The sequence below is a fragment of the Aulostomus chinensis genome, chromosome 19 (assembly GCF_037954235.1).
Source record: "Aulostomus chinensis isolate RoL2024-O1b breed Wild chromosome 19, RoL_Achi_v1.0, whole genome shotgun sequence".
In the NCBI taxonomy this organism is placed as follows: domain Eukaryota; kingdom Metazoa; phylum Chordata; class Actinopteri; order Syngnathiformes; family Aulostomidae; genus Aulostomus; species Aulostomus chinensis.
In genome coordinates, this window is record NC_141338.1 from 264,883 (window position 1) to 276,438 (window position 11,556).

At 52.8% G+C, this 11,556-nt stretch overlaps 2 protein-coding genes across 8 annotated transcripts; both read left to right on the plus strand.

Moving 5' to 3' along the window:
• The first annotated feature begins 114 nt into the window (after positions 1 to 114).
• LOC147243505 (plancitoxin-1-like) lies at positions 115 to 3,933 on the plus strand. Of its 5 annotated transcripts, none has more exons than XM_086187617.1 (6): positions 215 to 351; positions 527 to 742; positions 1,550 to 1,746; positions 1,850 to 1,928; positions 2,303 to 2,653; positions 3,270 to 3,933. In XM_086187617.1, exons 3-6 carry the CDS (start codon positions 1,744 to 1,746, stop codon positions 3,677 to 3,679), a joined length of 843 nt encoding a protein of 280 aa, XP_086043743.1. In that variant the 5' UTR covers positions 215 to 351; positions 527 to 742; positions 1,550 to 1,743; the 3' UTR covers positions 3,680 to 3,933. The 5 variants fall into 5 exon arrangements, with proteins under 5 accessions (XP_086043742.1, XP_086043743.1, XP_086043744.1 ...); XM_086187618.1 differs by having other exon boundaries at positions 1,566 to 1,746; XM_086187616.1 differs by lacking the exon at positions 215 to 351 and adding an exon at positions 115 to 129 and having other exon boundaries at positions 374 to 1,746.
• A 2,931-nt stretch (positions 3,934 to 6,864) lies between these two features.
• On the plus strand, positions 6,865 to 11,142 carry cfap53 (cilia and flagella associated protein 53). Of its 3 annotated transcripts, none has more exons than XM_086187615.1 (7): positions 6,865 to 7,854; positions 9,030 to 9,193; positions 9,263 to 9,734; positions 9,885 to 10,100; positions 10,181 to 10,397; positions 10,649 to 10,751; positions 10,876 to 11,141. In XM_086187615.1, exons 1-7 carry the CDS (start codon positions 7,810 to 7,812, stop codon positions 11,078 to 11,080), a joined length of 1,422 nt encoding a protein of 473 aa, XP_086043741.1. In that variant the 5' UTR covers positions 6,865 to 7,809; the 3' UTR covers positions 11,081 to 11,141. The 3 variants fall into 3 exon arrangements, with proteins under 3 accessions (XP_086043741.1, XP_086043738.1, XP_086043739.1); XM_086187612.1 differs by lacking the exon at positions 6,865 to 7,854 and adding an exon at positions 8,437 to 8,680 and having other exon boundaries at positions 10,876 to 11,142; XM_086187613.1 differs by lacking the exon at positions 6,865 to 7,854 and adding an exon at positions 8,446 to 8,635.
• Positions 11,143 to 11,556: the final 414 nt, after the last annotated feature.

Consider the following 11,556-nt stretch of genomic DNA (forward strand, 5'->3'; position numbering starts at 1 on the left):
TCTTCATACAGAACGTTTGTGTTTCAGCATGAAATTCACTGAAAGCCATCTGTGACCTTTACAAACTGCAGTCGGTGCCTGATGAGAGCTGGGATGCTTCACATGATGCTACCCAGCATGCACCAGGAGGTCAGTTTGCTCTGACTGCACAGTTTGTTTGCTTGGTTTGGCTCAAAGGTCAGACTCATGGTGACTCTCCTGCTTTAAACGGACTCTGATCTTGGGCTGCCTGGTGGCTCCTGATTAGTGGGTTAGAGGAGAGGTGGAGGTACAAAGAGAGACAAAGAGTCCTGAGAAAGAGTCACACAGTTGGAGAACTGAGGAACGTTGACAACTAAGTGAAAGTCTCAGGTGGGATTTCATATCTCTGCAGGGTCGTTGAAGACTGGAGCGTTTGAGACGTGATTGGATCCAGAACTGGTTCTGTCCAGGCAGACACAGAGTTACCAGAGCTGCGAAACAATGAAAGAACCTTTGAAGGTGATTTTTTTGAGTCTTGATGCTGTGACTTTCCATTCTCCTTTAGAACACAGTGGAACGCTGAATCATCTTGTCAGCAGTCAGGACGAGTCGCCTTCGCTGAACACCTGATTTGTTTGAGTGCATGTTGATGGTTTGGTTAGGTTGCTGCAGGTGAGTTTCAGGACGCCATGTGGCGGTTGGTCCTGGTCGCCGCTCTGATCTCCTGCAGCTCGGAGGGCCAAGTGACCTGCAGGGACGAGAACAACGGCGAGCAAGACTGGTGAGGCCACCTTCTAGTTGGTAGTTCACGCCCACATTTCACCCGAATGGCAATGGAGGCTGGGTTTACATCTGTGAGATGTTGCACTTGACTCTGATGTTTCATATTTGACAATAAAAATCAGGTTCATATTCAATTCAAAATTTAATTCAGACACATAGAAAGAAAGTACGGAAAAAGACATGAAGACGAATGAGATAAAAACTGCCATTCCATTTTCAAACTGTGTTTCTGAAGTCTCGACATGCGGCGTACACAGCTCTTTCTGGGATTGGTCAGCGTTTCTCAGGTGCTGGGTTTAGACTCGTCCAGGCAACACATAGCAAGACTGCGTGTCTTCAAAGAGAGGCGTCTGACGGGCACCAATAAAGCACGACAATACGGCACAGTTGTGAGGCAAGTGATCAATAATCTAGCAGTAGGAGGGCCACATTCTCCCCTACACCAAACTATCACGACTAGGGACCCCTGTGCCCTGCACACACCTCCAGGGACCGGAACACAGCTCCATCAGAGTCTGGACCCAGGTGAGTCAGTGGAAGTCACCTGACAACTGACACGAGTACATGATCATAGTCACGGAACAGCAGGTTCACAAAGAACGACATGGGAACCAAACATAACCATGACAACTGCTCCCTGCTCTGCTTCTGTTTCTCTCCCCCATGCGTGATTTCAATCACAAAAGAAAAGAAACAAAAACAACATCAGCATGTTCGACAGAGGACGCAAGTATTAATGTATACTACAACTACTTGTACTAGTACTACCGCGACGACTATATACTCGTTCTGGCTTTCTCATCAGGTTTATCTTATACAAGGAACCAAAGACGAGCACGTCCACGGGTTTGGAGTATCTCTACATTGACTCGCAGGGAGTGAGGGAGAGGACAGCCCGGGGGGGGGGCGGTGGCCCCCAATGTGCCATATAAGCCCATCGACCATCGTAGCGGCGTCCTGGCCAACACGCTGACACCGCTCTTCACTCCCACCAGAGTCATGGTGAGTCCAGCCTCCGAGCACGTCCGGGATCAGCTGCAGCAGGAACGAGTGAACGAGTGAACGAATGAACGAGTGAACGAGTGAACCCTCTCTCATCAATCAGCCGCCAAACTTCGGATTCATCAGCTACAGCGACCAACCGCCAGGATGTAGATCGTGTGCACAGTTTGGGCACAGTAAAGGTACGAGAGCAACGCTCATTTTTAGGTCCTTCTTTGTTCACCTCTTGAAACATTTGACCGGATCATTTCATTATTTATTCCCACATAAATTGTCTGCAATGACGCCAAAGCGCCTGCTGGCCGCTCTGGTGAGTCGCAGCAGCAACTGTCACTCAAGTTTAGCACGTTGGCTTCGAGGCAAGTAGAAGTTTGCTGACTTGGCAGCTTCAGCCGCAGTAACAACGGCCACTGAACATGTGTGACAGGAATCCTAATGTCCGAACAGAAGCAGCTGATTGGTCCTGGCTGCGGTCAACCCTCCCCTCTCAGAAAAGTCAAATGGTAACGACTCTGCAGGTGCCGTGTTTGACTGATGTCACTGTTGTGGTCCTCAGGTGTTGTGATGGTAGAGAAAGATGCCAGTGGAGTCTGGCTCCTTCACAGCACACCACAGTTCCCTTTTGCCAGAGCCCCGGATCATTTCTGGCCACAAACTGGAACCAAAGAAGCTCAGATTTTCATCTGTGTCACATTCAGTTACGACAAGTTCAGACAGATCGGTGCACACCTGCAGTACATCGGAGCAGGCCCCTTTCAATACGACATTCCTGCAGACTTTCACGAAGAGCTCAGAAACGCCGTCAACTTGGTCCAAGCGGAGCCGCTGGATGAGTTTGTGGAGCTGCACTCCAAGGGCGGCGTGACATTTCGGAGCATTGCGAAACCACTGGGTTACGTGGCTGAAGGTGAGAATGTTTGTTGACGGGTGTTGAACTGAATCGAAGTAGTTCGTGCCACTCATCGCGTTTCGTAACAGCACCTTTCCTCCAGAGGTGAGCGAGTCAGCGTGGTGGGAGGAGTCACAAGCTGCCTCAGCAGCACCTTGGAATATTTCCCTTTTCCTCCAAATATTTGATTTATTTGCTAATTTAACTGGTAATTTTCTTTTAATTTATTCATAACTTGTTGCTGCTTTCTATGTATCATCTCGCTTACTAACTAAATTAACCCTAACTAGCTAAATAACTAACTAAATGAACACTAACTAACTAACTAAGTAACTAACTAACTTACCCTAAATAACAGGTCGTCTGGTCTGCTGGAGGGAAAGGACGATTAGCTGATGAGAATAAAAAAAGTGAAAGAATTGGCAACAACAACTACATAAATAGAAAATAGGATTTTTTCTGATGTTAACAAAGAAACATTAAAACACATCCTCAAACGTGAAAGGTTTACCAGGAGAGACAATGGAAATTATAACTGGATATAAGGTGATAGCTAGTGCTGCTGCCCCCTGCTGGCTGGGAGGGCTGCGACGTCCCGCCCTCAGTATCATGGCCACTGCTCTTGTTCCTTCAGACGGCGACTTGTACGTCACCCTCTCGGAGAGAATCGCGGGCGACGTGTGGGCTCAGACGTGGGGCTGCCAGGCCCTCCCGTCCAAGTCTTTCTGTGAGATAAACAGACACAAAGTGGAGAACGTCCAGAGCGTGAGGGCGGCTCGGGGGGGCTGGAAGTCCACCATCGACCACTCCAAGTGGTGCGTGACGGCGGACGCCAACAAGCACTGGACCTGCATCGCCGACGTGAACAGAGCCAACACGCAGTTCGGCCGCCGCGGCGGCGCGCTGTGCATCGAGGATGCGAAGACGCACGAAATCTTCCACGGGTTTGTCGGGAACATCGAGAAATGTGACAGAGGGGACGTGAACGAGGCGCCGGACACCAGCGAGTGCGCGCCGGACTCCGACTGGGAGGACGGGCAGTGAGAGGCTCACAAACCTGGAACAGGGTTTCTTCTCCCAGTCGTTTTCCCCCTCATTTTCTAATTACATTTAGGAACATTGCTTTTTATTCTATTTACAATTTTTCTTAATGTCAGATAAACCTTTTCCCACCAACGAGGAGATGAATATAATTTTGTTACATTCCATTTTCAAAATGCATTGTTGTACTTGTAGCCGATTCTATCGAGGGTTATATCGATGAAAATAAAAGAATGGGCTGGAACTTTGTCAAGACTTTATATTTGTTTCAAATTTTCTTTTTTTTTAATATATTTTTGGTTCATTAAATGTTTTTTGTTTTTGCCAAATGATCAAGAAATCACCTGAGTCTGTTCTTGAAGGAGCGAAAAAGAGAAAGAAGCGTGCAGTTCCCCACCAGAGACTAGAACTGAAGAACCCTTATGATGAGAGAACCAGAACCAGCCCAGAGGTATACCAGACAGAACTGAAGAGGAACCAGGACCTGTAAGTCTGGGAACCTTCACTGAGATCTTGAAGGAGAAGTCAACTACAACTCCCAAGATGCATTAGTGTATGCAATTACCCAAAGGTAGTCACAAAGCTCCCATGCTAACAGTAAACTGAAGCTGGTGGCGAGCTGAACCCAGAGCTGGACCGGAACCAGCTGGATCACCTAAGGGCTGCACCAGGAGGTGAGGTGAGTGGTGAGCCAGGTGTGGAGACCAGAGCCGGGGTTCTCAGCGTCATGAAGGCGTCTCTCTTCTGACCTGGCTGGATCACCATGGTAACTGATGTGGTGAACCTCACCTGGTCCGGAGCAGGTGAGGGTCAGAGTTTCTGCTTCAATCGGCTATAAAAGCGCTGCCCTTTCACCCACCACCTCTTCTGAAAACGGCACCACCATCTTTGAACGATCCGGTGGACCTCGGCGCCATCACTGAGCGAGGTTCTCTTCAGAGGGAGAGAGCGTTCAGAGACCGGAGTGATCCGCTACCTCTCCTGACGTCACTCCTATCAACGCTCCAGGCCCCCAGCTGAGGGAAGCCCTCATTATTCCAGCCTGCTGGAGCAGCCGTGTGTGAGGAACGCCACTAAAAGGAGCCTCGCGCTCACAGCAGCACAACTGTGTGTACGGAACCTGCATGCATTCAGCTGGGATGCAGTAAACCTGAGCAAGAATACTGCACGCTGCTACTGGCCAAGTTGTACTCACTCTCACTGAGTACTGAGCGTGTTCGTAGTCCCAGTGGCCCCCATGGCTACAACAGAGGCCTTCTGGGAAGCCTCAGGCTACATTTCTAGGTCCCTATATTAAGTCACATGACGCATTACACGCCCCTTTTTATGGGGATACCACAGAGCCTGAAGCAGAAGCCTTGATTGACAGAGAGAGATCCCACCCACCGTCCTGATACCAGCGAGCTCTGATTGAGAGTTCAGGGTTTGAGGAGCCGCTCATTGAAGGACAGCCTGGCTAGGAGGAACCTGCTTCCTGGTTCTCCTCTGGACTTCAGTCAGGTACCAGGTACCATCAGGGTCACCTGCGCCTCTAACAGATCACTCGACCAGACTCACCTTCACATCCTCAAACACACGTTTTAAAAAGGTCATCGGAAGTTTCATTCAAATTTACTTAAAAATGAACCCAAGAAATGATTGATGAGGTGAATGTTGTATTCACAGATGATCGCATTGGAACGTACAGAGAAAAATGGGAGTATTTTGAATAAAAAGTGTGCTGTGTTTGGACGAGGGAAGCAACAAGAAGAGGAAGTAGGAAGAAGGAGCTGGAAATCACGGAGGAAACCAACGACCTTGAAAGCCTCTTTAAAGGAGGCTGGCAGACGGAACCTGGCGCTCCTGCAGTCGTCTTTAGGTGAGGTTTACCTTTGGAAAGCCAGAGGCGCACAGGTGGGGACGGCTCGTCTTAGGCCTGTCACGCAGCTCAGTTCTGACCACGGAACGCAGATTTACTCTGGCGTTACTCCAATGACGTCAGATCCACCGTCGGCTATTGAAAGGAGGCTCGTTGATGACGATGCCGGGCCCTCGCCTTACCTGAGCGTGATCGTCTCATCGATGAAGAGTTTGATTTGTTCTCAGATGTCTTTAAAGCATCGATCCTGTGGAACACATTCATATTTGGTAGCCTGGAACTGTTTGGATGCGGTGGTGACGTCACTGACGTGGTCAAACGTGTTTACAGAGACACAAACAGCAGCGTCATGCCAGCACAGGGACTCAGACACTGGAGAGAGTCCTGCTCTGCTCTGGGGCCCCTCACCCTGCCTCCTAGACCCCAACCCAGCTACGCTGCTTCAAGACCCTCGATTACTGTCAGATTCAGAACAGAATTTAAAATTCTTCTTCTACCATCAAAGTCCTCAACAGTCAGGCTCCCTCATCCCTGCCAGAGCTCCTAGTCCCCTATGATCCAGCTAGAACCCTTCACTCCCAGGATGCAGGGTTCCTGCTGGTTCCTAGAGTTCTAACAGTAGAATGGAGCCAGAGCCTTCAGCTGTCAGGCTCCCCTCCTGTGGAACCGTCTCCCAGTTTCAGTCCAGGACCCAGACCCCCTCTCTAGGTTTAACAGCAGACTTAAGACCTCCTTGTTGATCAGGCTTATAGTCAGGACTGCTTAGGCTGGCCCTTAGATCTGCTGCTCTAGGCTCAGACTGCTGGGATCTCCCATGATGCACTGGGCTTCTCTCTCCTCCTCCTGTCCTCAGACGTGTTACTAACTCCTCCTCTTCTCCCCTCATCCCAGATCCTGGTGCTGCTGGAGGAGGCTCCAGACCTGAAGAGGCTCCAGCTGCCACCTGTAGCTCCACCTGCTCACGTCCCCGTCTGTCCATCAGTCTCTCCTCCTTTCTCTCTTTATCTCTGTCCCTCTCTCTCCTTCTGTCTCTGTCTTCCTCCATTCTCTCTTTGTCTCTGTCCATCAGTCTCTCCTCCTTTCTCTCTTTATCTCTGTCCCTCTCTCTCCTTCTGTCTCTCTCCATTCTCTGTCTTTGTCTCTGTCCATCAGTCTCTCCTCCTTTCTCTCTCTCTTTATCTCTGTCCCTCTCTCTCCTTCTGTCTCTCTGTCTTCCTCCATTCTCTGTCTTTGTCTCTGTCCATCAGTCTCTCCTCCTTTCTCTCCCTCTTTATCTCTGTCCCTCTCTCTCCTTCTGTCTCTCTGTCTTCCTCCATTCTCTGTCTTTGTCTCTGTCCATCAGTCTCTCCTCCTTTCTCTCCCTCTTTATCTCTGTCCCTCTCTCTCCTTCTGTCTCTCTGTCTTCCTCCATTCTCTGTCTTTGTCTCTGTCCATCAGTCTCTCCTCCTTTCTCTCCCTCTTTATCTCTGTCCCTCTCTCTCCTTCTGTCTCTCTGTCCTCCTCCATTCTCTGTCTTTGTCTCTGTCCTGCTCTCCTGCTCTCTCTCCGTCCCCACTGATCCTGGATCTGCTCCACCTTCCTGCTGGTAAAGGAAGGTTCTGGTAGCTGCTGTTGCAGGATGTGCTGCTGATGGAGAATTGTTGGGTGGAGGTTCATTGAAGGAGGGAGGTGCTGGACCTGCTCTACTTGGACAGAGTCAGGACAGAACTTTGGTTGGGGTTTGGTGCCACACAAACAAACCTGACTGGACTTTGATGCCCCCAGGGTTCTCAGGAGGTGAAGGCGTGAAACAGGGACCCTCCTCTCCCGTCACTCTGACAAATGTCAATAATTCTATAAGAAATACTGAACTTTAAAAACTGAGAGTGCGAGGCAAACAGACGGTGGTTCACCAACTGGCTGCTGACACAGCAATTTTCTTGAAAAAGAGCGACCAAATCTCTGAAGTAATCGACACAATCGATCGTTCTTCTCAGGCTTGAAACTGAACCTTGAATGTGGTTCATTCCCGACCCCTGGTTCTGTGCTAACAGCTCATGAAGTCCAGCGACGCCGTGGGACACTCAGGCATCAAATTAGCTGCTAGACAAATAAAGGTTTTGAAACCACAGAACATTCATTCGCTCTGGGGCTCTGGAAGATCTGGACCAGCGGAGGGTTCCTGAGACCCCAGACTTCTGGAAGTTAACAGAGAACATGTTTGATATGGTAGAACGTTGAAGGAACACGCCAGGATCCTGCTGCCAGCACAGTCCTCATCCATGGAACCAGGCTCATGAGGACCAGACCCAACGTCTTTGTATCATATAGAACCCTGCAGGTCAGTAGAGGAACGGAACCTGAACCCCCCCAGCTCTCCCTCCACCCCCCAGCTCTCTACTCCCACCAACTCTCCACCCCTCAGCTCTCCACCCCACCAACTCTCCACCCCCCAGCTCTCCACCCCACCAACTCTCCACCCCCCAGCTCTCTACTCCCCCCAACTCTCCACCCCTCAGCTCTCCACCCCACCAACTCTCCACCCCCCAGCTCTCCACCCCACCAACTCTCCACCCCCCAGCTCTCCACCCCACCAACTCTCCACCCCCCAGCTCTCCACCTCACCAACTCTCCACCCCTCAGCTCTCCACCCCCCAGCTCTCCACTCCACCAACTCTCCACCCCACCAACTCTCCACCCCCAGCTCTCTACTCCCCCCAACTCTCCACTCCACCAACTCTCCACCCCTCAGCTCTCCACCCCCCAGCTCTCCACTCCACCAACTCTCCACCCCACCAACTCTCCACCCCCCAGCTCTCTACTCCCCCCAACTCTCCGCCCCCCTCTTGTGTTTTACTAACCTTATTTTGTAAATCTATGAGAACTGAATTGAAAAGTTTGGTTCTGAACTCCAACTTCCTGTGTTCACACCAATGAGCTCGTGCGCCTCCTCAAACCCGACAAACGACGATTGTCTGCGTCAGAGGCCCCGCCCCACTCTGATTTACACGCCCACTTCCTGCATCGTTACCATGGCCACTGATCACAACTCCGGGTTTGTGTCAGTGATGTTTGGACCAGTGGAACCGGGAGGAACCGGTCCGTCCAGGACCAGCGAGCCGGTGAGACGATCAGATCCCTGGATCTTCTACGTCACTTCCGTCGCTGTATGTCAATGTGTTCGAGCTAATCGATAATCATCGGAAGGGTTTTTAGTCGCAGATCAGAACCTCGCTCATCTTCCAGTAGAGAACCTCTGAGTTCCCGCGGCTCGGACGGCAGAACCCGGCAGGTCCCCGGATGTACAAAGCTGTTCTTTCTAATATCTACGAGTGACATCACCAAACCGCTCCGACTCCTCCCACTCCCCCGTCAACCGAGGAGATCATGACGTGATCGACCAGTCAGATTTCTGCTTAGGGTTCCGGTCGGTCAGTAAATTCTGGCCGACCGGAACCGACAGACTCACGGTCCCGGTCTTCGATCACGTATTCGAACTGCTTCTGTGTCCGGTAGGGAGCCACGGTGCCGCTGTCCTGGCTCGTGGAGCAACGGAACCTGGGGGGACCTAAGCGGGTCCTGGAGTCCAGCAGGGACCCACAGACCACCGGGACCTGGAGGCTGAAGGCGGAAACCGGCATGATCCCGCACGCGCTGGCGTTGGAGGAGAGGCGCGTGAGGTGAGCCCGCACGTGTTCACCTTAACTCGCGCGTTACCTTTCTTCTTGTTCACCTGCCGCTCTCTTCAGGCTCCGCCTCTTGTTGCGGGAGGAGGAGCAGCAGCTTCTGCGGGAAACGGCGGAGGCGGCGACGGCGGAGGGGCCGGAGGGCGTCCGGGCACGCGCTGCGGCCCTGAGGGCGCGGCGGGAAGCGGAACGGCGGCGGCTGGTAACTGAGAAGATGGAGCAGCTGCAGATGGAGCGCTGCGAGCAGCTGCGCGGCGCGGCGCGCAGGCGCGGCGAGCGGCAGGTGTACGCCGAGCGAGCGGCGCAGCTGAGGAGTCGTGAGGAGCAGCGGGAGCGGCAGCAGCGGGAAGACGCGCTCTTCCATGAACTGTGGGCAGCGGACTGCCACGCGAAGGAGGAGCGCGAGAGGCAGCAGGCGCGACAGCGGCGGCAGAACGCGGTGGAGCAGAGCGACGCGCTGAGGAGGCAGGTGGAGGCGTCGGAGGAGCGGCGGAGGCGCGACCGTGTCCAGCGGGACCTGGAGGCAGAGCTCCAGGTCAGGGCCCGCTCCTGCTGCATCCGCGCAGTTGTCATAGCAGCAAACATTTAGTCTCAGTGTGACGTCATGATCTGACCCAACAGGAAGTTTATGTAAGTGTGAAGTTCCGAGAACTAAGTGGCAGGTTTTGTGCGCGCGTGTGTGCAGCGGCAGCAGCGGGAGGAGGAGCGGCTGCAGGAACAGCAGCAGCAGCATCAGAAGTTGGAGGCTGAGCGGGCAAGATGGCGGCAGCTGGACAACAGTTTGTGTGTGAAGATGAAGAGTTTGGTGAGGGAGCAGCAGGAGGTGCTGCAGCTGGACAGGAGCATCGTGCAGCTGCGCCTCCAGGACGCAGATCAGCGGCAGGAAGCAGCACAGAAGAAGGTGAATCATGTCACACGTTCAGGGTTGGGACATGTTTGTGAACTTGCCACAACTGATGGCGTGCAGCGTGTGTGATTCAGGCAGCCCTGCGGGCAGAGCAGCAGGTGTATCTTCAGCATCTGTGGGAGGAGCAACAGAGGCTGAAGAGTGAGGAGGAGGAGACGGAGCAGCTGATGGAGGAAACACTGAGGGAGACTTGGGACCGACACCACCAGCAGAACCAGCTGCAACAGGATGCCCGCAACCGCCTGATGAACGACGTGATGGAGGCGCGGCGCCTGCAGATGGCACACAAATGTAAGACAACAACCATCCAAAATGGCCACAAAACATGTAGGAAGTGGTACAGCCCATTCATTCAGAACATGTCATAAGCCACGCCCACTGGAGGTTGACAGCCAGCTGCAGAAATGCAACATTCAACTATCTGACCGCTGGACGAATGTAGGCGGAGCAAAAATAAAAAAAAAAATCACTTCAACAGCAAACCCAGGTGAAAATGGGTGTGGCTGGTGTGTGTGTGTGTGTGCGTGCGTGCGTGCGTGCAGTGCATCTGATCATGCAGAAACAAGCGGAAGCGGCCCGTGAAAGGGAGGAGGTGAATGCTGCTGTGAAGGAGATGAAGGCGGCAGAGCAGGAAGCGAGGAGACGGTGGGTGTCAGGTGTGATGGGCCGCGCTGCGATCCACCGACGTAGGAGATCCCCTTGAGATCCAGTCTCACACAAACAGAACCACATTTGATTTAGACTGATCTGTTTGTGCTGACTCTGACAGGAAGAAGGAGGCGTGTGCGGCCTACCGGGCGGACCTGCAGGCGCAGCTGGAGCAGCAGCAGCAGTGGAGGCAGGAACAGGAAGCTGAGGTGGCACGGGAGGCTCAGCAGCATCTGATCCAGGATCAGCTGCTCCAGCAGAAGAGGGACAAGCTGCTGGCCAGAATACAGACCAACTCTCAGGCAGCCCAACCTGGTGCAAGTTAGCTGGTAACCCTGACAAGGCTGGTTAGTCAGTGGTGACGATTGGCTCATCAATAAAAGCACCACTTCTGTCTCAAGTTCCTCTCCTGTCTTTGCTGTGAAGAACCGTGATGCAAGGGGTCTGGATCCGGGGGGATGTGGATCCGGGGGGATGTGGATCTGAGGGGGTGTGGATCCGGGGGGATGTGGATCTGAGGGGGTGTGGATCCGGGGGGATGTGGATCTGAGGGGGTGTGGATCCGGGGGTTATGTGGATCTGAGGGGGTGTGGATCCGGGGGGATGTGGATCTGAGGGGGTGTGGATCCGGGGGGATGTGGGTCCAAAGGGGGGGTAACATGCAGCAGCACTTTTCACCAGGAAGTGAGGCGATGCCCCACAGGAAGTCTGTGTGAAGTGTGTCACCTGGAGGCACAACACAGCTGCTGAGCTTCAACCTGCTGGCGGTGTGTCACTGCTCACACCTGTCAGTCTTCATCAT

Excerpts from the sequence above, each read along its gene's own strand:
- LOC147243505 (XM_086187616.1), top strand. Across the intron at positions 1,929-2,302 it reads ACAGTTTGGGCACAGTAAAG|GTGTTGTGATGGTAGAGAAA; the intron begins GTACGAGAGCAA and ends TGTGGTCCTCAG. Across the intron at positions 2,654-3,269 it reads ACTGGGTTACGTGGCTGAAG|ACGGCGACTTGTACGTCACC; the intron begins GTGAGAATGTTT and ends TTGTTCCTTCAG.
- cfap53 (XM_086187612.1), top strand. The coding sequence starts at position 8,447 with ATGAGCTCGTGCGCCTCCTCAAACCCGACAAACGACGATTGTCTGCGT. Across the intron at positions 9,194-9,262 it reads TTGGAGGAGAGGCGCGTGAG|GCTCCGCCTCTTGTTGCGGG; the intron begins GTGAGCCCGCAC and ends CGCTCTCTTCAG. Across the intron at positions 10,101-10,180 it reads AGGAAGCAGCACAGAAGAAG|GCAGCCCTGCGGGCAGAGCA; the intron begins GTGAATCATGTC and ends TGTGTGATTCAG.